Here is a 26,345-nt window from a genome sequence, read left to right as displayed (position 1 = left end):
AATAATAGAATAAAGTCCAGAAGAGATGTGTGCAAGAAAGCATAACTGATCAAAAAAGGAAAATACACATGTGAAAGATACGGAATGACTGGAAATATCCAGTGATAGCATTTTCAAACTTGTGGGAACCCGAATAAATTAACCATATATGAATCATATAATTGCCCTTTATTTTTGTTTTTCTATATTTTTTAGTAGGAAGAATTTGATATATAATAACATGTATTAACCTTGAAGTAAGGTTCTCTTTTTTGTGGGCATGAATTTACCCTACCATGGAATTGTGCTTCATTATACTAGGGAGTAGGACTATAGTTCAGGGAGAAGCAGGGAGTGTCAAGATTGAAACTCCCAGATAGATTATAAACTGCTTAGAGACCAACTTCCATGTGCCTTCATCTCTCACAACAGTTAGCACAGTGCCTTGGTGTATTCTATCAGTACAGTAAGTCCTCACTTAATGTCATTGATAAGTTCCTGGTAGCTGTAACTTTAAGCAAAATGATGTATAACTCTAATTTTTTTTCTTGATTAACCTTATAATAAAACTACGTTGAAGGAAATCATGTCATTTAAGGACCTACTGTACATTGTTTCACTTAAAGTTGCAGTTGCCAGGACCCTGTCAGTTACATTAAGTGAGGCTTACTGTATTTTTGAATCGTTTAACTATTAACTTTATCCCTGGAAATTCCCAAACAGAAAGATTAGGATACCATCTATTGAAAAGAATAGAAATTTGCTTTTAAATATTTTAAGGATCTTTAAGTTTAATATACACATGCAGAATACATATACCAAAAAATTTATATTAATGAAATATTAATATTCCATGTCTTCCTATGGTGTAATAGAATAAATTATAAACAGTTGATTTTGAAAATTATTATTATGAAGTCCTTATCCGTGAAGAGATTCAAAAAGAGAATTAGATCGAGCATGGTGGCTTATGCCTGTAATCCCAACACTTTCTTTGGAGGTCAAGGCAGGAGGACTGCTTAAGTCCAGAAGTTCAAGACCATCCTGGGCAACATAGTGAAATACCATCTTTACAAAAAAATTAGCTATAGCCAGTGTTGTGATGTGTACCTGTATCCTACCTACTCAGGAGGCTAAGGTGGAAGGATCGCTTGAGCCCAGGAGTTCAAAGTTACAGTAAGCCATGATTACACTTGTGCATTCCAGCCTGGGTTGCAGAGTGAGACCCTGTCTCAAAAAAAAAAAAAAAAAGAGAGAGAAAGAATTATCTTATATATTTATCATTTACCTTTGTGAAGGAAGGGGCTTGAACCATCTGAGTCTAGTAAATGTGAACCAGAGCATTCAGTCCTATGACTGTTAGAATTTCATCATAAAAGTATCTGTTTACTTGTTTGTATCTACAAAAGAACATGTAAAATTATCTTCATTAGCAGTAGAATTCATTAGCATAAAAATAAGAGATTCACATTGATATAGACTGGCTTTAGTGTGACTAAGACCAAATACGAGGGAGGTGGTATGGTGCGGCAGAAAGCTAGAGCATGGGTTTGAGAAGAAGAAATACCTGGCTTTAAATTTTGGCCCTGTTGTTTATTATATAAGCAGTTTCATCTTCCCAAGCTAAATTCATTCTCTAGAGAATGATATTATTTACTATCTCTCTTCTGAGATTATTGTGAGAGTTAAATATATGTATATCGCCCAGCAAAAAAGTATTTTGAGGAGTTACATGTGTGCTGGATATAGCTGTGAGACCCTGACCAAGTCCAATTTTCTTTACATCTATCTATACAATTTACACATCTGTAAAATGATATAAAAGTGGAACCTGTCTGAGAATTATTGTGAAAACTAAATAAGATATCATTTAATATGCATAATACAGTGCTTGACACTTAAACTAAAAACATTAAATAAGTAGCCTGTATTGGCTTCTGTAAGGGTGTTTAGAAACTCTTTTACCTCTTGTGCCCTCTCCTGTCACCACCAGACTTCTCATGGAGAGCCAAATGAATTTGCTGCAAATAAATACTGTGGCAGTGCAAAGAAATTGCATGAGAACAGATCAAACAGATTTGTGTATACCTGGAGGTAAAGATAACGAAACTGAGAGGGTGTGCGCTAATCCAGTCTCACACTGCTAATGAAGACATACCCAAGACTGGGTAATTTATAAAGGAAAGAGTTTAATTGACTCATAGTTCAGCATGGCTGGGGAGGCCTCAGGAAACTTACAATCATGGCAGAAGGGGAAGCAAACATGGTGGCAGCAAGGAGAAGTACGAGTGAAGTGAGGGGAAAACCCCTTATAAAACGATCAGATTTCATGAAAACTCACTATCACAGGAACAACATGAGAGTAACCACCCCCATGATTCAGTTACCTTCCACTGGGTCCCTCCTATGACTTGGGGGGATTATGAGAGCTACATTTCAAGGTGAGATTTGGGCAGGGACACAGCCAAACCGTATCAGAGTGTGTGCTTTTCTGACACCATAAGCACCTCGCTGTTGTCTGAGGAATTCACTGGACTCTATTCCAGCCATCTTCTACGAGAGCTCCCCATTGTCATACATCAAAGCAAAACCCACCCTGAGTGACTGCAGGGTGTTTAACAGAAAACAGTGGCAAAGTGGACAAAGAGAGTACCACAGAATAACTCAGAGAGAAAAAATCAGTAAGAAGACTACAGTCAGAATCAGAAGATTCAAATCCTCTCCATTACAGGATTCCAGCTCGTTACAGAAATAGGACAGAATTCCAAAGGTCTTCTGGAGCCACAGTGCTGTCTACCATGGGCAGCAGACACCTTTGGGCTATCTGGACTGAGTGTGGGACACAAAGATTCTGGGTAGTGTCCTGAAGACCTCAAAAAGGATAATGAAACTGAGAGGGATCGTTTGAAGATGCATATGTTGACACTGGCTTTGCTGTTTTCACCAGGAAAACAGATCTCACCACCAGAGTCCAGAGCAGATCACCGTGCCTGTCCTGCCTTCATTCTGGTTGTCTTGTGGGCCAACTGTTCTTGTCTAAAAGAGTGATGAAGAGATTGTAGCCCACAGTCTGCAGATTTGCTCTTGTGCAAACTTTGATAAGGAGATTTTAGTAGAGTGGGGAGAGTATGATATGACTGGTGAAGCCATGGGCTTTGGCTTCACAGAAACTGAGATTTGAATCCTATTTGTGACTTGATTGAGTGGCTTACTCTGTAAGCCTCAATTGTTTTGAAAATGGGGATGTTAGTATCTACTTCAAGGGTATTTTGCTGATTAAATGAGATAATGTATATATATATAAACCCTGTATCTGCTACAAAACAGAGTCTAGTGAATTGTTTAAAAAGAGAACACCTCAGAGACAACAACATATGCTTTCATAAAATGTTAAATCCTTTAAAAGTTAGACTGCTATACATCTCAGCAAGAACATCAGAACTAGGCCATTAGGACCAGTAACAAGTGTAAATTCTGGGTCCTCATCATTCATGTAACAGTTTTATTGGGACAAATCAGAAAATTAAATGTTTGTTGATGACTAAGCCAGTCTTATGAAATCCTTCTGGAATAAGAAAGAATATTATTTTAATAAAAATAAATATCATTCACCAAGCACTTCTGTTTGTTTTGCAGACTTCAAAATTTTTCTAGTTAAGATTTGATAAACCCTACTAATTACTGCTTATCTCATTAACCACTTTGAGTTGATTATGAACCTAAAAGAGTAGCTTTCTTTTTTTGAGACAGGGTCTTGGTCTGTTGCATCATCTGGAATGCAGTGGCACATCCTTGACCTGCCGGGCTCAATCATTCTTTCCATTTCAGCCTCCTGAGTAGCTGGAATTACCAGCACACACCACCACACCAGCCTTTCTTTTGTTGTGGGGGTTAGAGACAGGGTTTCATCATGTCGCCCAGGCTGGTCTTGAACTCCTGGGCTCAAGTGATCCACCTGCATTAGCCTCCCAAAGTACTGGGATTACTGGTGTGAGCCACTGTGCCCAGCTAGGAGTACCGTTTTCTTCTAAATGTTTATGTCCTTCTGTGACTGGAGAGCTTTATTCCTTAGCCAATTATGATGACTCAAGCTATTGGATAAAATGGTCTCTGATGTAATTACAAGGAAAACCTCCTGGAACTATCAGTCTGCTGTTAATCAATTAAAAGTCCTCACTTCTCTGCTCACTGGATCATCTGCTGGAAAGTTATGCACCTGGATTTTCTTACTCTAATTACAAGTAGAATTGTTGTCAGTAGGCTACAGTTTAACTTTATGCCCTACACTTTAACTTAAGAAAATTTTCAAAATCATTTTTGTACATTGTAAAACTTAACAAAGATACTACCTATAGGGTTGTTCACTATTCTCCTTACAAAAACCCACAGAGAACATTCCTCTCAGAACAATTTTAGGAAAACATATGTCTTTGCTGACAGTCTAGTGTGTTTCTTTTTCTTTTTTTATTTCTTTTCTTAATAGAAAGGTCTTGCTATATTGCACAGGCTGAACTCAAACTCAAGCGATCCTCCCACCTCAGCCTCCCCTGTAGCTAAGACTATAGGTACTTGCCACTGTATGTTTCTTTTTATAGACAATAAAAAGCTTTGTAAACCATTTTTTTCTTGACATCTATGAAGCCCACAGCTAAATTGTGTGCTTAATTAGTTTTTTGTTATAAATATATTTTCCCTCTTCATTGGCATGCCCTCTCAATTACTAGATTCTTGGGGTTTTGCATTTGTTTTAATGGCTTTAAAATTCATTTATTATTTATTTTATCTGTATTTCATTATAAACTGCCTTATCTCTTTTGGAAGTGAGGTGTGATAATAGTCAAATATTTATTAAATACTTAGAATGTTTAGAATACTATGTTTTAAGGAATGGATTCAAAAGAAGATGATGTTTCACCTTTGCTTTAATTTTTTTTAATTCCATAGTCAGAAAATATGTGAAAGACTATGAGCATGTGTACTATCTCTCATGTCATTTTAAAAAATTTATCAGTAGGATTTTTTAATCTTTTTAATACATTAGGTAATGTAAATATGGTTGAGCTCATATTTTTGTTTTAGTTGGTTCTGTTTTTAATTCTAAATTTTCTTCATTAGGCTTCCCCTGAAAGGTCTACAAGAACTCAGCAAAAAGAATTTCAAACTTACATTTTAGATAGTGTGATGGACCATTTGCTTGCAGCTGATGTGTTATTAGGTAATTCTGTGTTTTTATTTTATGAAAATAAATCACTTTCCTCTCTAAGCCCCAAGTAAAACTACTTTTTAACATCAGCTTTTCACTTTCCTTTTTTGTCTAGCTTCTCATACTCAATATTATATTTGTGAGATTTGTCTATTTTGTTGCATGTAGCAGGAGTCCACTATTTTCATTACTGTATAGTATTTCATGTGAATATATAAATTTATTACTTTACTCTTGATAGACATATAAAAGTTTTCAGCTTGAGATAATTGTTTTAAAAGCTGCTATACACATATTCATATGGACTACATATGTGTAGAATACTTACACATATCTGTTGAGTATATACCTATGAATGGAATATGGGATTATAGGTATATATGTGTTATCTTTTTAGGATGGCTTCCAGGACATAGAGTCAAAACACATTGAAATGTGTTTTTTCTATATGTTTATAGCTAATTACAATAAAAATGTAAAACTTAATACATTTACAGTGAATCCAACATTTATGTATAAAACAAAGTAGAATTAGAAGGAAACATAATGGCTTAGTATACTATATATGCTACTTTTGAGTTCCTGGTGATAATACTAATCATATAACCTCTGTGCTATTAAATTATCATTTTTTTCCAGAAGTAAACTTGCCAGGAAATCTTTAGTATTGTCTTAACATGCAACTGTGCACTGTCAAAGTCAAGTCACACTTTTGTACTTATTCCTATCAGTTTAGAGCAGTCATACTACACAAAGACATAACATGAATAATTTTGCTTAATGAGGCAATTTAGTGTTAGGTGAGAATAATAAAAATCAAATTCAGTGGCGCCTCCAGAATTTCTGTGGAGAAAAAGCTTAAAGCAGTGGTCCTCAACCTTTTTTTGGCACTGGGGACCAGTTTCATGGAAGACAATTTTTCCACAGACCAAGTAGGGGGATTAGGGGTTTGAAATGATTCAAGCATTACATTTATAAGCATTACATTTGATTCTCGGAAGGATTGTACAACCCTAGATCCCTTGCATGCACAGTTCAAAATGGGGTTTGCACTCCCATTAGAATATAATGCCACTGCTGATCTGACAGGAGGAGCTCAGGTGGTAATGTTGCACACCTACTGCACACTTCCTGCTGTGTGGCCTGGTCCATGGCCTGGGAGTTGGGGACCCCTGGCTTAGGGGAAACATTCTGGTTAGGAGGAGGACCTAGGAGGATTACTCTGAAAGCAATATGTATATGGCAAGCACACAAATGCTCGGATAGCTTTAGAAAGAGAGAGAGAGCCAATGGTAATGATGGAGGGGCTAAACAGCACCCCTCAACATTGATTATACTTTATTTTTCACAATTTTCCTGAAGCTCTCTTCTGTCTATGTTACTTAATTGCTGTTAGAGGTATAGTCTAAAATAGTTTTGTTTCACAATTTTACCCTTTATTACTTACACAAAATTAATTAAGAGCTAATAAACGGACCCTTTCTCTCTCAAATGGAGAATACCTGTGACTGGCAGTTTATGGTGAGGAACTCCTTGTTTACCACAGACTGTCTTTAGGCAATCAGAGACTCCACAGGTAGTTTCATTCCATAACACTTTATCCTGCTGAAATTATTTCTTCCCATATTTATCCTGATTTCTGGCCATAGAACATCATTTTCTTCAAGTAGTGCATAAGAGCTAGTGGTCATATTTCTACATGTTGAAGATATAATTATTTTTCCTTAGCCTGGTTTATTTGAGGATCTGGCCTTGTGTCAGTAGATATCAATTTTCTTAGACATTTTTTTCCTACTGGAATTTAGGGGAAGACGCATCTCTGCCTATTACCAGTGGAGGAAGCTACCAGATATTGGTGAACAATGTGTTTTATTTCACACAGCGTGTGGTGGACAAGCTTTGGCAAGGCATGTTCAACAAAGAATCTAAACTTCTTATAGATTTTATAATTCAACTAATTGCACAGGTAATTCATTGTCACTATTAGTTGTAGAGCACATGTTTTCCTATTGAAAACTTTGTCAAAATTGTTGAAATTAAATGTAGCTAATAAGATAATAAATGTCAACATTTAATATAAAGCTAAGCTTATTAAAAGTGAATAGAGATAGACTGGGCATGGTGGCTCATGCCACCATATCATATCAGCACTTTGGGAGGCCGAGGTGGGTGGATCACTTAAGGTCAGGAGTTCGAGACCAGCCTGGCCAACATAGTGCAATTCTGTCTCTACTGAAAATACAAAAATTAGCCAGGCATGGTGGTGTGTGCCTGTAATCCCAGCTACTTGGGAGGCGGAGGCAGGAGAATCACTTGAACCTAGGAGGTGGAGGTTGCAGTGAGCCAAGTTCACACTACTGCACACCAGCCTGGGTGACAGAGCGAGACTCCGTCTCAAAAAAAAGTGAATAGAGATACAGACTTTGAACCCGTCTGCTATTACCAATTGCCTGGTGCCAATGTGTCTTTTGTAAAGTTGCCTAGTTCTCAAGCTGTGATCTCTCACTGACCTCCCAGCTGGTATTATTATTTGCTACCCAGATAGATTTAAATGTCTTAAGTTAATAGAGTTTGATATGTTTGTACTGTATACTACATCCATGTGTAGAGGCTTACAGAGTATGAAGAGTTGATAGTAAAAGAATATTCTCTTACCAATTAAATCTTTACAAAGTTCCTTATAGTTTATATTCTCTTGAAGTTGTTACTTTTTGTGCATGTTTACAGTACTTTTAGTTAAGGGTTTGGCTTGGTTTGTCACAATTGATTAATCTTATTCAATACTTAATGTAGAAAGTAGGAAATAATTGTTACATATTTTATAAGCATATGGTACCCAGATACATAGGCTCTCTCATGTCATCTGAGACTTTCTAAAAGGATATATTTGTATTTAAGCCAAAGAGAAAAATTCTCGAATGAGGGGATGAAACTAGAATGTTAAAAAAAAAAAGATTTTAGTAACATCTTAAGCAAATTTGTTTCAGTACTTTTGAGTAGAGACCATTTATCCTAACACAATGTATTTGTGAGGAGACTCCCCTAGATGTCACATCCTATGTTCTCAGGGGGACTGCTCTGCCCCATAGCAGCATTAGTGGCTCTCCTCCCTGGGAGCTCTTTTTTTATGTAGCCCTCATATCACTCATTAAATTGCATTGATGTGTCTCATGGGTTCTGAAATCCATAATAGCAAGAACTTTGTGTCTTTTAGCACTCTCATACTTAGCATGGCATCTGATATATAATAAAAGTTCATGTGTGAATGATTAACAGGTGTTTTACTCTTGTCTGTTGTACTGAAAACATATCTTTCATGTCTTTAGTCAAAGAGAAGATCACAGGGATTGTCACTGGATGCAGTCTATCACTGCCTCAATAGGACCATCTTGTATCAGTTCTCACGGGCACACAAAACCGTTCCTCAGCAAGTAGCTCTGCTTGATTCACTCAGGGTCCTCACTGTAAACAGAAACTTGATCCTGGGACCTGGGAACCATGACCAAGAATTCATTAGCTGTCTGGCCCACTGTTTGATAAATCTACATGTTGGAAGGTAAATCCTTTAGGTTCACTTTGCCATGTTAAATTTGGCTTCGATATTATTCCAAATAAAAATTCTTTATTTTTTTTGATAGTAACATTTCTTTTACCCTTTATTCTATTTTATTTAAACCTTTATGCAAAAAGATAAAGGGCAAGTGTTGCATTTTTGCAGAGAAATATTGGGTATTTTTTTCTTTAACTTAGTTTTCTATACCTTTAAAATTTTCCATTATCGCCATATGTCGCTTATATAAGGAAGCTAGCTTTTAAAGCAAATGAAATACATACCATTGAAGTCTAAGAGAAGTAAAAAGTAAAACTCAATGCAGTGTCATATGTTAAATGAGTAAAATTAGTATTTTTCAGTTGATTGCTTTGACAGATATTTCATTAGTGTCTGCTAGGGGCCAAGCATTGAATTAGGGGCTGGGACAAAATGTGAGTAAGATAGACTCAGTGGCAGCCTTCTTGAGGGGAAACAGCTAAGCAAGATCAGTCAACTGTATTGAGTGATCTGCTAGGAAAAGCCCAGTGCTTTGGAGGCACATGAGAGAGGCCCCTAACCTGAAAGAGATGCCTGCTGAGCTACAACTTGAGACCTGGTTAGGGAGGACAAGAGAATGGAGACAACTGCTACTAGAAAGAGCAGTCTGTGTGAATGCCCAGAGAGAAGAAAGAGTGTGGCACCTTAGGGGAACTACAGCTATTTCACTGCTACAGGAGCAGAGTAATGAGATAGAAGACTGGAGAGAGGATACAGGCATGTTAGAAAAATGTTCCTAGTCGAATGAACGTTTTGTAATTTTTAGGTAAAAATGTTCACAATAATCAAAAGGCATGTTAAATATTAAGGTAATAATCTTGATGCTCTAGATTAGTCTAATTACATTTAGTCAAGTGGATTTATTTGATCACGTCTTAAAAATGGCATTTTTCTGGTAAACTAGAGTTCTATTCTGTGCATCTGCTGAGTAGACATTCAGTAATCTGATGGTAATGGAAATAGAGTAATTCTTAGTTATTGTAGTCTTTAGCTAATCATTTCCTTCATAGAGTTTAATCTGACTGGAATTTTTCAGCAATGTGGATGGATTTGGACTGGAAGCAGAAGCCCGCATGACTACATGGCACATTATGATCCCTTCTGACATTGAACCAGATGGTAGTTACAGCCAAGATATTAGTGAAGGTAATTGCTTCGACTTGGGATGTTTTAAATTGTTATGGTTGTTTTATCTCCAGTTTTTAAGACATAACCAAAAAATTGGCTTCAGAAACTGCCAGCATTCATAGCTGCTCTCCCAGTAGGGCAACCTATACATAGACAAAGAGTCTCCTCATGCCATTAAGAGTAAAGCTACCAGTAATATTGTTAAGCTCATCATTTCTTAGTAATACTGTGAGATTTGGTGGTGGTATTAATATTTACATTGACTTAAGTAGAAGTACAAATATTAAATTGGCATTAACTAACTGCCCAATGGTAATGTCAGGCATATCACATTAGAGTAAGCAAATATTGCTTGAGACAGGTTATCAGTAGTGCCATTTTTTTTTCTTCTTTATGCTCTCTTTTTTTTTTTTTTTTTTAGAGACAGAATCTTGCTCTGTCACCCAGGCTGGAGTGCAATGGCACAATCTCAGCAACTACAACCTCCACCTTTCGGGTTATGTTCTGCGATTCTCATGCCTCAGCCTCTCAGCCTCTTGAGTAGCTGTGACTACAGGCACACATCACAACGCCTGGCTAATTTTTTGTATTTTTAGTGAGACAGGGTTTCACCATGTTGGCCAGGCTGGTCTCAAACTTCCAACCTCAAGTGATCCACCCGCCTCGGCCTCCCAAAGTGCTGGGATTACAGCTGTGAGCCACCACGCCTGGCCCCTCTCTCTTTTTTTAATCTGGTTGTCCCACTGATCCTGTAAGCATTGCACATTGAAGTCTTGTATGGATTGATTTATTTCCACATGCTCAGTGATAAATAAAAATCACTCTTCATAGTGTTTGTCTCCCCAGAAATACTGTGTGATAGTTTTACATATGGTTTCATTTTTTGGAAGCCCAGCACTCATTTTAATTTCATTCCTTCATTTAAACATGAATTTATTCTCTGTTCTTTCACCAAAATGTTTTCAACCCTAAACACCAAGGATATAGTGATTATTTTCACCTTGCAATGGTTCTCATAGCAAGGTCCTCAGAATAGCAACATCAGTATCATTTGGGAACTTGGTAGAAAAGCAGATTCTGTTGCCCTACTCTGATCTACTGAATCAGAAACTCTGGAATTAGGGACTAGCAGCTTGTTATCACAGGTCCTCAGGTGATTGTTGAGGGCTGACAGGTCTAGAGGAGGAGTCAGGCATACAAACAAGGAGTCCAAAGCAAGAAGGAATTTCATAGTCAAAGTCTTTTCAAAATATTTCTTTCTTTGTGTAAAATACTAACTTAGTTTTGAATTCACCTCAAACATTCAGATCTAAAAATTACTTTTAAATGGGGGATAAGTTTTTATCTAGAAAATGTTAGATAATTACATATATATAATTTCCAATTTTATAAATAAAAATGTTATTTTGTGTGCATATATGATTTTTTTTAGTATCTTCTAAATAGGCAACCACAGTTTTAGTTATCTGAATAACCTTTTCACTGGGCTAGATACAATATGAGCATTTTTTTTTACAATTAAATACTCTAGTCAAAATTCCTACCTGTAAGCATGAAGAAAAATAAAAACTAACCTTATACTGTGTTTTGATCATTTGCTTGCTTTTTTGTTTGTTTACTAGGGCGTCAGCTTCTCATAAAAGCTGTCAACAGAGTTTGGACTGAACTGATACATAGTAAGAAACAAGTCTTGGAGGAGCTTTTCAAAGTAACTCTGCCTGTGAATGAAAGGGGCCATGTGGACATAGCTATAGCCAGGCCACTCATTGAAGAAGCTGGCTTGAAGTGCTGGCAGAACCATCTGGGTAAGGCCTACAGAGATCATGTGACCATGAGACTTACATGTGGCTATTACATATGGGTGTACTTTAAATATGTAATTACAGCATTGCCAATAAGATACTATAAAGTCAATAGAAATGAAAATCAATATAACGTAGCCATTCTAGAATGATTATACTGAGATCTTACTTTTCTTGGATTTGTTTTTTTTATATTTGAGGTATGTTATACATCAGCATTTATGCATTCAGAATATCATACATTGCAAAGAACTCTAGTATGGTCACTGTCATGGCAACAGATCCACAATCCCTTAACTATAATTTTGAAATTCAAAATGCTATTAAAACCGAAGGTTTTTCATTCATTTGGTGTCAAAACTGACTTCGTAGCAGAACCTAACTTATCTTTCTTTGTCCTACTTGGTATGGGAATATTCATATATTTTGCTGCAGTAATATTAATATATTAAAAGTATAGCTTATTACTGTAGATTCTCTGGTATCATTATATAATCTACAGTGTATAAGCTATATAGCCTTTTAAAAATCCAAAACGACTTTGGGAGGCTGAGGCGGGTGGATCACGAGGTCAAGAGATCGAGACCCTCCCGGTCAACATGGTGAAACCCCGTCTCTATTAAAAATACAAAAAATTAGCTGGGCATGGTGGCGCATGCCTGTAATCCCAGCTACTCAGGAGGCTGAGGCAGGAGAATGGCCTGAACCCAGGAGGCGGAGGTTGCGGTGAGCCGAGATTGCGCCATTGCACTCCAGCCTGGGTATCAAGAGCGAAACTCCGTCTCAAAAAAAAAAGAAAAAAAAAAATCCAAAACGTTCTGAGTTTTGAAGTATACCCAACACCAAAGATTTTAATTAGGTGATTATGAATTGTTATTAATTCAGAAACTCATTATAGTTAAAATAAAATTGGATATTATTACAGAGCTGTGAGGTTTAAACCAACTCTAAGTTCTGCTAATTCAATAGTTTGTGAGCAATCATCCTTAAACAAGACTACCAATAAATTAATTTGTGATACCTAAACGTAATATCTGCATCTGTAATATGTGCTGCTTTTGTTCACTGCAGGATTGTAGTTTATAACCAGATATGAAAGTTTTAAAAGACTCATAAATATATGGAGAAATTATAAAATAATCTAATTTAAATTTTTCATAGCCCATGAAAAGAAATGCATAAGTCGGGGAGAAGCTTTAGTGCCCACCACACAGTCCAAATTATCCCGTGTCAGCAGTGGCTTTGGTCTTTCCAAGTTAACAGGATCAAGAAGGAATCGAAAAGAAAGTGGTCTTAATAAACACAGTCTTTCCACCCAGGTACTTTTTTAGTTTTATAGATGGTATTATTAGAAATTTATATTCCAAGGTTTAGTTGTAGTATTTGATATAATACACTTAACATGTACAAGCAATTGATTAGAAATGAAACTTTTCTGTATTTTTGCTTTAAAATAGAGATAGAAGTAATCCAGACTATGGGAATTTCTCTCATTTTATTATGATAAAATTGTGTTTGAGTGCCATGTCATTATACCCATTTTATAACTGGATACATGATGAGATTTAGAGATTGATATATGATCAGACTATCGATAATTTTCTCTCAATTTTTCCAGCTTTCAATATTGTTGTTACTGATAATTATATAAATTTTAAGGCAATAGCCAAACAAGCCTCTTTTAATTTTTGCAAACTTGTTGTGTATGCCTGTGATTGATGGTTTTCAAAAAGCTCATCTGCCTCCAGTGTTAACTTCTTCATCATCCTACTTCCTTCACCATCCCAGAATCGAAGTGGCAGCTATGAAAAGGGTCTGAGAGAAATAGTGTTTGTCAGCCATCTCATGCATCAGGTTAGGTTTCCTATGAAGCAAACTCTGAGATGGAGTTTAGTGTGCATAATGTCTATTGGGGGTGCCCTTGGGATCAATACCTGTGGAAGGGAAAAGAGCAGGATTGGATATAGGGAAGAGTCAGGCTGTAGTGCTGGTCTAGTGACAGCCTCAGCCCAACTAAATGGAGCTTTGAGGACAGAATATCCTCTTAGAGTTGAACTGCATTAAGCTGAAATGTGTGAGTCTTGTTACCCCTAGATCTGGTAGTGGTTGGATGTGGAGCACCCTGTCAGCCCTCTGAAGCAAAGGCAATCCCTGAGGGTGTTGACAGCAGCCTAGAAATGTGGGCAGCAAGCCCTTCCGTGAAGGGGTTTGGGGAGTTGGAGAGCTTGCAGATCTGTGTCCATCACGCAGGCCTCCATTAGATTCATCATGTAATTCATTCCAAATTTTTGAGTTTTGTATTCTGTTTGGGTGCTTTTGGCAGAATTTTAACCAATTTTTTAGCATTAATTTCAAGAGTAACTGTTTTTTTTCAGAAATCCATGAAATATTAAGACTCTTTTTCCACCCATTGTTAGGAGATTTCGCAGTGGATGTTTACTCACATTGCTGTTGTTCGTGACTTAGTAGATACACAATATAAGGAATATCAGGAGGTAAGGATATATAATTCATCATAATGGTTTTTTTTACATTTTTTGTATGTGAAAGGTCTCTGTTTGTCCTGGTATCTTTCTGCCCATTTTAAGGTACTGGTTGGAGTGCATTCATCATCAGATGATGGTTTTAATTATCCCTGCTATCAGCTACTTTGGCTACTGACTTTAGGATAGAAAATTTTAATCTTTTGTCAACAAACTGCATTTCAAAAAGCAACAAACTGAAAATGAGCACAACTGAATTCTCTTAACATTCACTACTGACATGTTACATGTCTTTGATCCTAATAAAAATAAAAATGTAAGAATGAGCCTTCTTTTTCAGACTTTTAACAAGGAGATTGCGAAAATATGCATCAAAGTCTCTGAGAAGTCTCTTAAAATTGTAAAAAAATACAAGATTAAATGAAATTATTTTTTACTGCACTACAAGTGCTTGGCGATTGTGTCAGTGAAAAATAAATTCATTGAAATTCTCTTGGTGAATTCATAATTACTCAAAAGTTTATCTTAAGTATTTTATTCCCAGAGTAGCTATTTTGAATCTATTAAAGGTTTCTGAATGATTAACTGCTAGTATTTTATGGATATGACACTAGATCCTTAGTTTCCCAACCAAAGAACATATAAGTACTACTGTGATAGGTAATTTTATAATTATTCACTCAGTAATCTTTACTGTCAGTTTTATTTTAGAAGTCTTTATTTTTAGATTTAAATTGTGTATACTTATGTTCCATGAATCATTGGGCAAGTTATTTATCATTGTCTACTATTGAAATGTTACATATTTGTCATTTGATAGATAAGAAGAATTGTACTGTGTCGTAATTTTCATTTAAGTAAAGTGGTTTGGATCGATCTCAGAGGCCAGAAGAAAATGTTTACTCTTTGATTTTTATATGAACATCAAGTTCTCTGTTAGTGCTGCATGTTTATATTCTTCATCTAAAATCTTTGGAAATGTTTACCTTGCTCACCAGTAATCAAATCGTTGGCACTATTTCTTTATCTCATTTCCTAGAATATTCCCTATTCATGTTGTGGTAGCTATTTTCCAGTTTGCTATATCCTTAAATTACCGTATGTATTTATTAACTCACATAGAGCTAACCATTTCAATATATTTTCATAGTAATACTACCATCTTTTCTGTGCCAGAAAAACAAGCTTTTTTCAACTCTCTGTTCCACCATATTGCATACTCTAACCTATACATGTCTGTCATTTACTTGGTGCTTTAAGAAGTCCACCTTCTGCAACAAAGCTGCTTACTTTAACCATAAACAAGTGTAATTTTACTTTTACAATGTTAACTGAAATGGTGTGGATTGTGTTTGTTTCCAAATAATAACTTGATTTTCAGTGACTTGTAGACTTGTTACTGTTACTCCTGCTTTTGCTTGAAAACCGACCTGGTCTCTTTCCTGTCAGCGTCAGCAGAATGCCCTGAAGTATGTGACAGAAGAGTGGTGCCAGATCGAGTGCGAGCTGCTGCGGGAGCGGGGGCTGTGGGGCCCTCCCATTGGCTCCCACCTCGACAAGTGGATGCTGGAGATGACAGAAGGGCCCTGCAGGATGAGGAAAAAGATGGTGCGAAACGATATGTTTTATAACCATTACCCTTACATGCCAGAAACTGAACAAGAGACAAATGTGGCGGTGAGTATGCAGAATTCAGTGATCACAGTGGCTCTTTCAAGTTTTTATTTTCCTTTGTAAGCATTTTTTTCTCTGTTAGGTCGATTACCTCAAATAGCTAATTTTAAAAATTCGAACTCTTTTAAATTGATAACTTCAGAGTGGAGGTGGAATGAAAAGATGCAACAGTGTAACAAGGAGACGTCATAATGAAGTGGTTTAGATCACAGACACCAAAGCCCAAATGCCCAAATTTAAAACCTGGCTCTGCCACTTTGCTATTGTAGCTGGGTTACGGGGTATCAAACCTCTCCGGGTTTTCATTTTGTTATGCCTGAATTGGAGCAAGTAATAGTTCCACCTCATAGGACTGTTAGGAGGATTAAGTTCATTAAAATTGGTTAAGTACTTAGAATAGTGTCTGGTCTAGAATAAGCAGTATGAACACGTGAACTTTCTAAGTAGCTCTGATCATATAAGGTGAGTCAGCTTGAATTGTTCCAATGCCTCTTGTTTCTCTGCCAAACACCCTGGCTCCATTTATCTTGTACTGATTAGCTTAACCTCAGTCCTCATGCTAACACAGATCTTAGCATCAACCTAAGCGTGCATGAGCAGAGTAATAGATGAAGAAAATGTGTTGTGTATACATAATGGAATAGTATTCAGCCTTAAAAAAAAAGAAGGAAAGCCTGTCTTTTTGGCAACATGCATGAACCTGGAGGACATTATGTTAAATGAAATAAGCCAGGTACAGAAGGACAAATACTACTTGACCTATCTCACTTGTATATGGCATCTAAAACAATCAGACTCAGAAACAAAGAGTGGAATGATGGTTACCAGAGTCCAAGAAGTGAGGAGAATAGAGAGATGTTGGTCAAAGGGTACAGTTTCAGATAAATAGGAGGAATACATTTTTTGAGATCTGTTGCATTCCATAGTGACTATGATTTTTAGTAATGTATAGTACATTTCAAAATTGCTAAGATAGTAAATTTTAAATGTTCTTGGCACAAAAATTTTTAAGTATTTGAGGTGTTGAATATGTTAATTAATTTGTCAATTAACAGTAAAGTTTTTTAAATAATAATATAGATGAGTCTTAGCTCCTGCTAATAGTTATTAAGATTTTGGAAGATAGCTCTCTAAAGTCTACTTATCTCAAAGCTATTCAGTTCTGTCAAGAATGCCATATTTGATACAACTGTGCCTTAAAGCACTGTAATTTCTAATCCTGGAGCACTGTCTAAAAAAGGTAATCCACCCATATTTTTGCAGCCTGTTACTAGCACTTACTTTTATAAGACCAAATTAACAGTATGATCTTTTAATTCTTAATCTCTTTTCCCTAGCAGTCTATTGAGAATTTAAGCCATTAGCAATTTGATAAAATATTTCTAATCAAATCAATGCTTATTTAAACTGAATCCATTCAAGAATATTAAAATATAAATATACTCTCCCAAACACATGACCAGCTCACTGTTTGAATTTAACTGAGGCATATACTTTTGAATTATTTTTACAATAATCATGATATTTTTTATCTGTACTCCTTTCCTTCCTTGTAATAATGTCATTTGTTTACAAAAGTATATTTAAACTTCTGTATCAGATAAAAGCAAAGTACCCTATTAAGAGTTCACACCTACAATCGTAGTATCATCAGCATTTTACCTAGGCAAAGGAATTCACCAGCCTGTGAAATCAAAACAGATGCTCTCATAAATAAGTATACACCAGATGGAACTTATTTTTTTAACAGATGGGTTACATATTGGAAAATACAAGACAGTTAAGAAATGTTGGAGATACTTTCACATAAAAGGAAAAAGCAGTCAGGAAGGAGAGACAGTTACAGAATGTAGAATTCATGCTGCATAGTTCATGCACAAGTCAAAGTCAAGGTCAGTCTGCTATGAAGAAATTTGCTGAAATAATTTTTATTTTGCTTTTAGTAGTTTACATCTTTTGTAAATTTGGAATGCCATTAAATGTCCACTTGTATCTTTTGGAATATGCATTCTGGCAATGTTAAAAACAAATTTTCAAAAAGAAGTAGTATCTATTATCCCACTGAATTCTACCATCAAATCAAAAAAGAGGAACTGATATTTATAAAACACAGTAAGCCAGATCAAGCTTGTCTAATCCTAGGTCCATGGGTCACATATGGCCCAGGATGGATTTGAATGCGACCCAACACAAATTCATCAACTTTTTAAAAACATAATGAAACTTTTTTTGCCTTTTTTTTTTTTTTTTTTTTAGCTCATCAACTATTGTTAGTCTTAGTATATTTTATGTGTGGCCCAAGACAGTTCTTTTTCCAATATGGCCCAGGAAGCTAAAAGATTGGACACTCCCGAGCTAGATTCTTTGTAGAGCAGTTTCCATGTGTTTTGTTTCAGTCTCGTAACAGCCCTCTGAAGTGCAGTTAGTATTGTTATCCCAGTTTTACAGATGAGGAACTGAAACCTAGAGTAGTTAAGGAACCCCCTTTTTGGCTGCAGCTACTAAGTACTAAGTAGTGTAGTAAGGTAGGAATACAGTTCAAGTCTCTTAGTAGTTGAATCACTTTGAAAAATAAAAGATTCTAATGTTTGCCCATTTTGTGACATTATCCATTGACAGTGAATGTATTCCATATTAGGTTTTATCTCTCTAGGGCTAACAAAATACCTAATACTTAATGAATATTGAGTGAATTAACTGGCAGCACTCTGTTACAGACTTTTTTCCATTGCTTTCTCTTTAGCATTATATAGAATTTTCCTAAATCTAAAACTTTTTCACTATAATGGCCTCAAATCCAATTTTACGGGCCGTGTAGTTTATACAGTTTAGGAGAGGCCTCTATAAGAAAAAAGTACAAAATTATGAATATAAAATTAATAAGGCTTTGTTTCCAAGGTTTTGAAAGTGGCTCATGGACGTGAAGGCCACTAAAGTTTAAGCTACCTTAACTTCGTAGTAAATCCACCTCTGCCCTGATCTATATTAAAAAATATTGGCTCCTAGAGTTAGAGATCAATCAGTTCTTTCCTTTAAACTTCCATAAATTTGTTGTCTTCCTTGCATGCATGTTTAATATAGTAAGTACTTTTTGTGATATAATAGGTTTGTGCCAACCTAAAAGTTGCTTTTGAAGCCTCTTGATAGTTAAAAGACTTTACCTGGTGCAAGGGCAAATGATTTGATCTTTTGTTTATTGATTAAAATAATTATTGTTTCTCAGTAACATGTCTGTTTTTTGTCCTGTCACTTAAGCTGAAGAATACAGTGATGATTAAAAAGTTAATTTCTTCTTTAAAAGTATTTGATTTGTTAGAAATAAATCAGGTGATTTTTTTTTTGTTTTACTCATTAAAGTTGTATTTCTTAAACTTTGATAATCTTACATACTGTACAGCAAATAGCTTACCTAGTCTAAGTTTTGCATTTTATTTCTTGATTTTAAATTGGATGTTTATGTATAGAATATGGAACATCCTCAGACTTTAAAGCATTGAAAGTTTATCAACTAAAATTACTGTAATAAAAATAGTAATAATAATTACCAATATTCTGAGAAAAATTAAGTACATGTGGAAAATTCTGTATTCTCAAATAAAAATGATTTATCCTCTACACACAGTGACCTTCCTCAGGGAGTAATTTTCATAATTAAAACAGCTATAATGAATTATACTATAATTCTGTATTTTAAACTGAAATATTATAGATAGTGTAAGATGTAAGTCTGTGATATACTGCAAATTCAAAATCAGGTTGTTCCTCTGAATTCTAAGGGAGGAAAATAATGCATATTTTGCCATTAAAAAAAATTTAAATATTAATTAGGCTTTAGTTTTGTAATTCCCTTATTTTTACAGAATAATAATCTCAAGCACATTTACTATTCTTTGCAAAGTTCATTAGGGTGAAGACCTTGTCTACCTATTAATTTGGGGTTACTCAGGAACAGGAGGCTAATCAACTTTTCAGTTCCTTTTCTAACTAGAGGAGTTTCTTGTGGCTGCCCCAACATATATTTTTATATAATGTAGACATGTCACAAGACTCATAGAAACTAAGCAACTCATTTAGGAAATTTCATTGCCAGCATTATAGGAAAATTTGAAGTAAAAGAACTATAAAATTATTTTCTACAAATTCTGACTTTGAAAAATATGTTTCTATGTAAACAATTATAGTAATAATTTAATGCTTTTTTAAATAAAAGGAAACCAAAATATTGCTAAAATTATTGGTATAACATATTTACTATTGAGTGCTGGGCTTTTTAGTAAAATAAGAACCAGTTAGTCAGTCAGTGAGCAAATATGTATTAAATCAGCACTGTACCATATGCTGCCAGGAAAAATATGGGGTATACTTAGTAGACGCTGCCTGCATCCTGGCTGGCAGTATATATAGTGAATGTCACAGTTAGCTGTGACATTAGTAATTGGTCTGTTTTGTTATATTGATTTGTTGCATATTTATCCAATAGTCTATTGTGGTTTTTTGTTTGTTTAAGACAGGATCTCGCTCTGTTGCCCAGGCTGGAGTGCAGTTACAGTCTTGGCTCATTGTAGCCTCGACCTCCTGGGCTCAAGCAGTCCCCTTACCTGAGCCTCTCAAGTAGCTGGGATTACCGGCATGCACCACCATGCCAGGCTTTTTTTAAATTTTTTTGTAGAGATAGGTTTCACCATGTTGCCCAGACTGGTCTTGAACTCCTCCTGAGCTCAAGCAATCCATCTCCCTTGGCGTCCCAAAGTGCTGGGATTACAGGTGTGAGCCACCACTCCTGGTCCTATATATATATATATATATTTTTTTTTTTTTTTTTTTTCAGCTTCAGAGTGGGTTGAAGAATCAGTTTTCTTAACTTTCATGTGCATATTATGAGTTCAATATTTGTTTACAATTCTTTTTTTACTGAAGGAAATTTTATATACATTGAAATATACAGATCTTAACTGTACCATTCAGTGATTTTTTTTCTTTTTTTAATATTGGATATCCTGATCTGTTTTTGTCATTAAAATTATTTTATTGTGGTCTAGTCAGTGAGTTTTAACAAATATATACAATACACTTTTACCATCTAAATCTGTACCAAGATAAAGAACTTTGATTAGAAGTTAAAGATTATTTTTCAATATAAGATACACCTTTACAAGTTTGCTTTTAAAAAGAAAGATTCACTAAAACCTTGTGAAGTATCTGAAAGTATACCTAGTGGTCCGTTGTTTGTTTTGCCTTGGGAAGCAAACATTTGTGAAAACATTTTGCCTCCTCATGTTTACTATAGGGAAAGGTACCAGAAATCATCACCAGATATAAACCGTGAACAAGAAGGAAATTTAGAGGCAGTTCTTGGTTGCATTATTGTCTGTAGCTATCTGTGTGCTTATATGAAGCCACATGCTACAGCTCAACAGAATTGCTTTCTTATTAATCAGGATTTTACTCTGAAAATAAAATATAAAGCCACTACCTAGTTCTTTTAAAAGTACTCTTTAGAAAAACATAACCTGGGGGCTGATAATCCAGTCTACCTTCCTCTTTCAGCCTTTCTGAGATGGCGAAGGTAGTGAAAGAAGTAAATAAGTCCTTGTGTTTTTAAGGGAGGATTTTCTTTTCACTAATTATGCCCTTAGTGATGTCTGTGGTATGGAGTATTGTAAATGATAATTTAAATCAACCATTTGCTCCTGTTATAACACAGATTTCGGGATAACCCCAGGGAAAGGAAGATGGAAGATACTAGCTAGCATTAGGTTCTATTATCCTGATTTTAAGTTTGTTTTTTGGTTTTTGTGAAATGGTGTAAAGAGTTGCCTGCAAATCATCCAAGTCAATGGCAGTCTGTGCTGAAGTTTTGTCTGTGTGATTTGTAAGAGTTTGTCCTGTTCAGTACCACTGAGACATTTGGCGTATTTAAGTTTTCCTTCACACTGCTTTTGATCTGTAAGAAAGTAACCACAAGATTCTAAGTGATTATTTAAGCTGCTTAGGCTATCATATTAATTTTCTTTGAGTAACTACATCTTTCATATTTCATACAATCCTCAAGAAAATTTTATTTTTGTGTTCCTCTTTATGTTTTTTTTTTCTGATATGTCTATACTTAATACCCTGTTTTCAGTCTGAGATCCCAAGTAAACAGCCTGAGACACCTGATGATATTCCTCAAAAGGTAAAACACAAATTACAGTAAAGAATGTAAACTACTTATAGTTTTGTTTTTGTTTTCTGATTTTTTAAGTGCATGGTAGACTAGACTAACTTAAAAGATTGGCTTTCAATTTGTTCTTCCTATAAGTTTGTTAGAGTTGAACAGTTGGTTTCATTTGGGCTGAGAAATGTTCTACTCTTTCTCAGCTTTTTCTAATTATCTCTTTTTAGGGTTTGTATGCTGCTCACTAACAGGCTGAGTATTCACTGCTCTCACTAAAAAAAAAAGGTGTATTGCTTCACACGTAAACTAACAAATTATGAGGCATGTTAGTAATGGGCAGCCTGGCATATTCAACTTTTCTGTTACTCTTTTAATTCTTCTAAATACTGAAGTGTGTATTTTGAGAATGCAACAGTGTGTCCTCTTTTAAAATTATTTTCTTCAATCAGAAAGAACTAATGGAAAGTAAAAGTGTATGATCACTTTTTTAAATAAAATTTTATTTTAATTAGTAGAAAAATTAATCATCGTTCTTATATTCCAGAAAGATGAAAGTACATAATTCAGTTTTAAAAAATGTATTTCTTTAGAACACAGAAATGTGCCTCAAAATATTTAGAAAAAAGTTCTCGTAGGTCAAGTTTAAATCTGTACATGAAGTCAGTAATTAAGTAGATGCTGTCCCACATCTATTAATTCATTGTCTTGCCCATCACTAACTATGCTTTTATCTTTTTAAATATTAGCAATTTTGATTTGAAAATACTTGTCATACCTCATATAGAAGAATTTTTATGGTACAAAGTTTACTACCTTCCTTTCATTTTCAAAAATAGTGCAGTGTTTTGTTTGTTTACCCATCAGATTGATCCTCCAAATTGTAATATTATTTTACATCATTTTAATACTTTCCTATGTCAAGTAGTATTTTCAGTCTCTATTTGCTATATGTCATTCCTCAGTTCACTGGCAACTCCCTTTATTTCCTTGCTCTGTTCCTGAAGTTAAAGAAGGTTAATGTGGCTTCACTTAGTTATCTTTTTATCTAAAATTTGGCTCAGTATCTCATTCTACATGTCCCATCCAAAGGACACTTGTTTACCACTTGAGTTGGAAATCACTTTAAAATATATATATATTGCTTGAAAAGGGCATTGTTGTAAATGATGCATATTGACTTGAAGAGTGGACAGTAGAATTTTTAAAATTATATATTCTTGTTTATAGAAAAATCAAGTCATATTTAGAAGGGGAAGGTTTTAAAGCATGTTTCAGATTTCATCTTTTTAAAATTATTAATCCATAGTCTGGGTCTAATTCTGATCTGAGGAACCTATATATATACAAACTTTTCTCTCTGACTGAAATTTTATAGGCTATTTTAGATGTTAGTTTCTCATCTTCTATGATTTTAGGGGGAAAACAGTTTAAGTCAGTTGGAGAACCTGTTTTGAGAATAAAGGTTAATCAGGAAAAGAAACGTTCATGTATCATGTTCTAAAACATCAAATCCTTATGTTTCTAGATAATTAATTTCTTCTTCAAAATGGACTGCTATATGTTCTTACTCTACTCATTTAGTTGAGTTAGTTATGGATCATATTCCTTTACACAACAGACAATGAGAATGAGCAAATTGGAGATAGCAGCTTGCAGTGGCAAGCTAACCAGTGACGGTCACCTGGCATAAAACTTTTTGATTCCTTTTTCGGTCAGGACTCTCAGACATATCTGAAGAAGGTTTTGGCCATTCTCAGTGAAACCTGGGGATATAGGAAAGAATAGGGCAGTTGAGTCTCCAACTCCAAGTATCCGAACTACACACTCACACCGGTTATTCTGAATGTATAGACCTTGAGGCCTGACCTAATTATTTCACTTGCAGTGGAAGCAAAGTTCCAGGCTGCTCACAGACTAGATAGGCTTCTTGCAGCTTGATGCTCTTCAACAGTGAGCATTCTCTTTACCGGAGAGGGAGGTTTTCTCATACACGAAAGAAGACACACTGCACTAACACATAAACATTTTTTGTCTAGAGATTATTTCAGGAAGAACAAAATTGCTAATACTGTTGTTTTATATGTGTCTTTTAAAAACCTATGGTATTTTAAAATAGAGAAACTTAACCTAAGTGTGGATTTACTGTATATACATACAGTCTATGAAAAGCCCCTTTACAAAGGTAACACGCCTTGACACCATACCTTTCCTCAAGAATATTATGTTTTAATTATTGATGATAGTTATCTGAGTCATTTTCTTTTGTCATTTCTTAGAAACCTGCTCGATACAGAAGAGCCGTAAGTTATGACAGTAAAGAATACTACATGCGACTGGCCTCTGGCAATCCCACCATTGTCCAAGACACCATTGTGGAGAGTTCAGAAGGCGAAGCTGCTCAGCAAGAACCAGAGCATGGGGAAGACACTATTGCTAAAGTCAAAGGTCAGCCTGCCTTTTTGATTTTGATTAAAAGTGATTTTGGAAGATTCTTGTATTTGAATTCATACAAAAATTTGAGCAACTGTAAACAGTAGGACCAACTTTAAAAATATCCATACATATTTTACCATCTCACCCATCTTAAAGATTGATTTCTTTATCAGAACTAAAGAGACTTGCTCTTGTTTATTGCCTACAAATGAATGTCACGTGCCCATTGGCTTAATGGTTTTTTTACTGTATTTCACAGAATCCTCAATGGCACTTGATAGTTTAATATCCATATGTATTTTTTCATGACACAGTCTCAGGAGGTCTTGAGAACATGTGTCTCAGCATTTGATATTTTAGGTTAATGGCTTAATAGCTAAATAAATATTTATAAAATTAAAATAACTGCTAAATATGTCATTAGTGCATATTAGCCAGTAGTAAGAAATAATGTTTTTTTTCCTATGAGTTGAGAGGGATTATCCCACATCAAAACTTTAAGAGCTGAGTAGTTAATGAATTGTACTAGAGTGTCCATAGACTTTCAGATTCTGCATTTTTACACATGGTGCCCTCAGCCTGAAATGCTTTCTTCTTTTCTACAGCTTCTCCATTATCCCTACCTTAACACATCCTATTCAGTCTTAAACTTACTGGTCATATGTAAAATCATCCTTCTCTAAAGTCTTCTGCAATTCCTCTGTTCACTGATAGTACTTTGCTCATGTCTTTTATAGCTGTTTCAGTGATTTTTCACTGCTGTATGTTTTCTCTAATTTCTGAGTTTTTCTCAAAGAGAGAGATTGTTTTTCTAACCTTATATATTTTGACACATGACTAGCACAGAACGAGGATTCGATCAGTTCAACAGAGTAAATCAATCCATTGTTTTAATCTTTTTAAGCCTCTGATTCACAAATTCAAAAGTCTTTGCATATTCTATAAAGCCCCAGAATGTAAATTAAAATTTTAATTAAAAGTTAGTTTTAAAATTCAAACATAGTAAATTAAAAATCAGTTGTAATGATTTAATAAATTAAAAATTAATTTCAGATTGTTTTAGAAACTGATAGTATATGACTGTGTCAACAAAAAACACTATTTAAATTGTGATCAGTTTCTCCTGTTGTTATAACATATCTGTTTTCTCATGTGATGACTATGACTTACTCAACATTTCATAATTGATCCAACATTTTCATAAAAGCATTGAAACTTTTAGGAGTTGAACAGAAGTTAAAGCCTTCTAATTTTGTTGACATTGCACCAGCACAGTTATTGAATTTGGTCCAAAGCTGTTGCTGGATATAAGCTAAGATATAATCCACAGAGTTGATAGATGATTTGTGTTTGGGTCATTGGCTTTTAACTTCTGTGGCCTGATTTCCTAATCTCTAATTGAGCTAAAAGCACAAATACGCAAGGTATTATGCTAGACATAGAAATGGAGGTTTTGATTCATTAAACTAAAAATAATGCAGCTGTAAGCTTTCCCCCCTTGTGGATGTTCTCTGCAGGATTTGATCTCTCTTGCTTATTTATTATACTTGTTCATATATGAAACCAATGCTCTTCTCAAGCCAAAGCAGACGCTCTGATAAGTAATATTCAAAGGATAAGACTCGGGCTGACTTGTGCTTTTCCAAAGTGCTTAGAGCAACTATAACAGACAGGTATGATGTTACTTTGGATGGCGCAAAGAATATTAATTTAATCAAAATATGTGATTTAGAGTGTATTTTGAGGACTTCTCTTACTTTGGATCCTTACTGGTTACTATCAACTGATTTTAATTTATCCTACTGTGATTATTAAAAAGTTGTCAAAATATAAGTAGTAAAATGTTTTCTTAATCTGCAAATTAAATTATATTTCCCTGTATTATAAAGAATTCTGT

The 26,345-nt window shown here is 35.0% G+C and overlaps 1 protein-coding gene across 6 annotated transcripts in view; it reads left to right on the top strand.

Moving 5' to 3' along the window:
* Positions 1 to 26,345, top strand: part of WDFY3 (WD repeat and FYVE domain containing 3) — a 284,809-nt gene that overhangs the window by 197,368 nt on the left and 61,096 nt on the right. For 4 of the 6 annotated variants that reach the window (XM_064368830.1, XM_012437733.3, XM_012437734.3 and 1 more), the window contains 10 exons: positions 5,095 to 5,194; positions 6,988 to 7,148; positions 8,509 to 8,738; positions 9,808 to 9,917; positions 11,522 to 11,704; positions 12,863 to 13,020; positions 14,119 to 14,196; positions 15,634 to 15,861; positions 21,983 to 22,033; positions 24,292 to 24,460. In XM_064368830.1, coding sequence (XP_064224900.1) covers positions 5,095 to 5,194; positions 6,988 to 7,148; positions 8,509 to 8,738; positions 9,808 to 9,917; positions 11,522 to 11,704; positions 12,863 to 13,020; positions 14,119 to 14,196; positions 15,634 to 15,861; positions 21,983 to 22,033; positions 24,292 to 24,460 — 1,468 coding nt within the window. The remainder of the gene's footprint in view (positions 1 to 5,094; positions 5,195 to 6,987; positions 7,149 to 8,508; positions 8,739 to 9,807; positions 9,918 to 11,521; positions 11,705 to 12,862; positions 13,021 to 14,118; positions 14,197 to 15,633; positions 15,862 to 21,982; positions 22,034 to 24,291; positions 24,461 to 26,345) is intronic. The other 2 variants (XM_012437736.3, XM_064368831.1) reach the window with 1 other exon arrangement.

Source organism: Aotus nancymaae, unplaced genomic scaffold (assembly GCF_030222135.1).
Source record: "Aotus nancymaae isolate 86718 unplaced genomic scaffold, 86718_ANA_hifiasm-v0.15.2.pri h1tg000006l, whole genome shotgun sequence".
In the NCBI taxonomy this organism is placed as follows: domain Eukaryota; kingdom Metazoa; phylum Chordata; class Mammalia; order Primates; family Aotidae; genus Aotus; species Aotus nancymaae.
The sequence above is the reverse complement of the archived record's forward strand: the minus strand, read 5'-3'. Positions and strand labels throughout refer to the sequence as shown.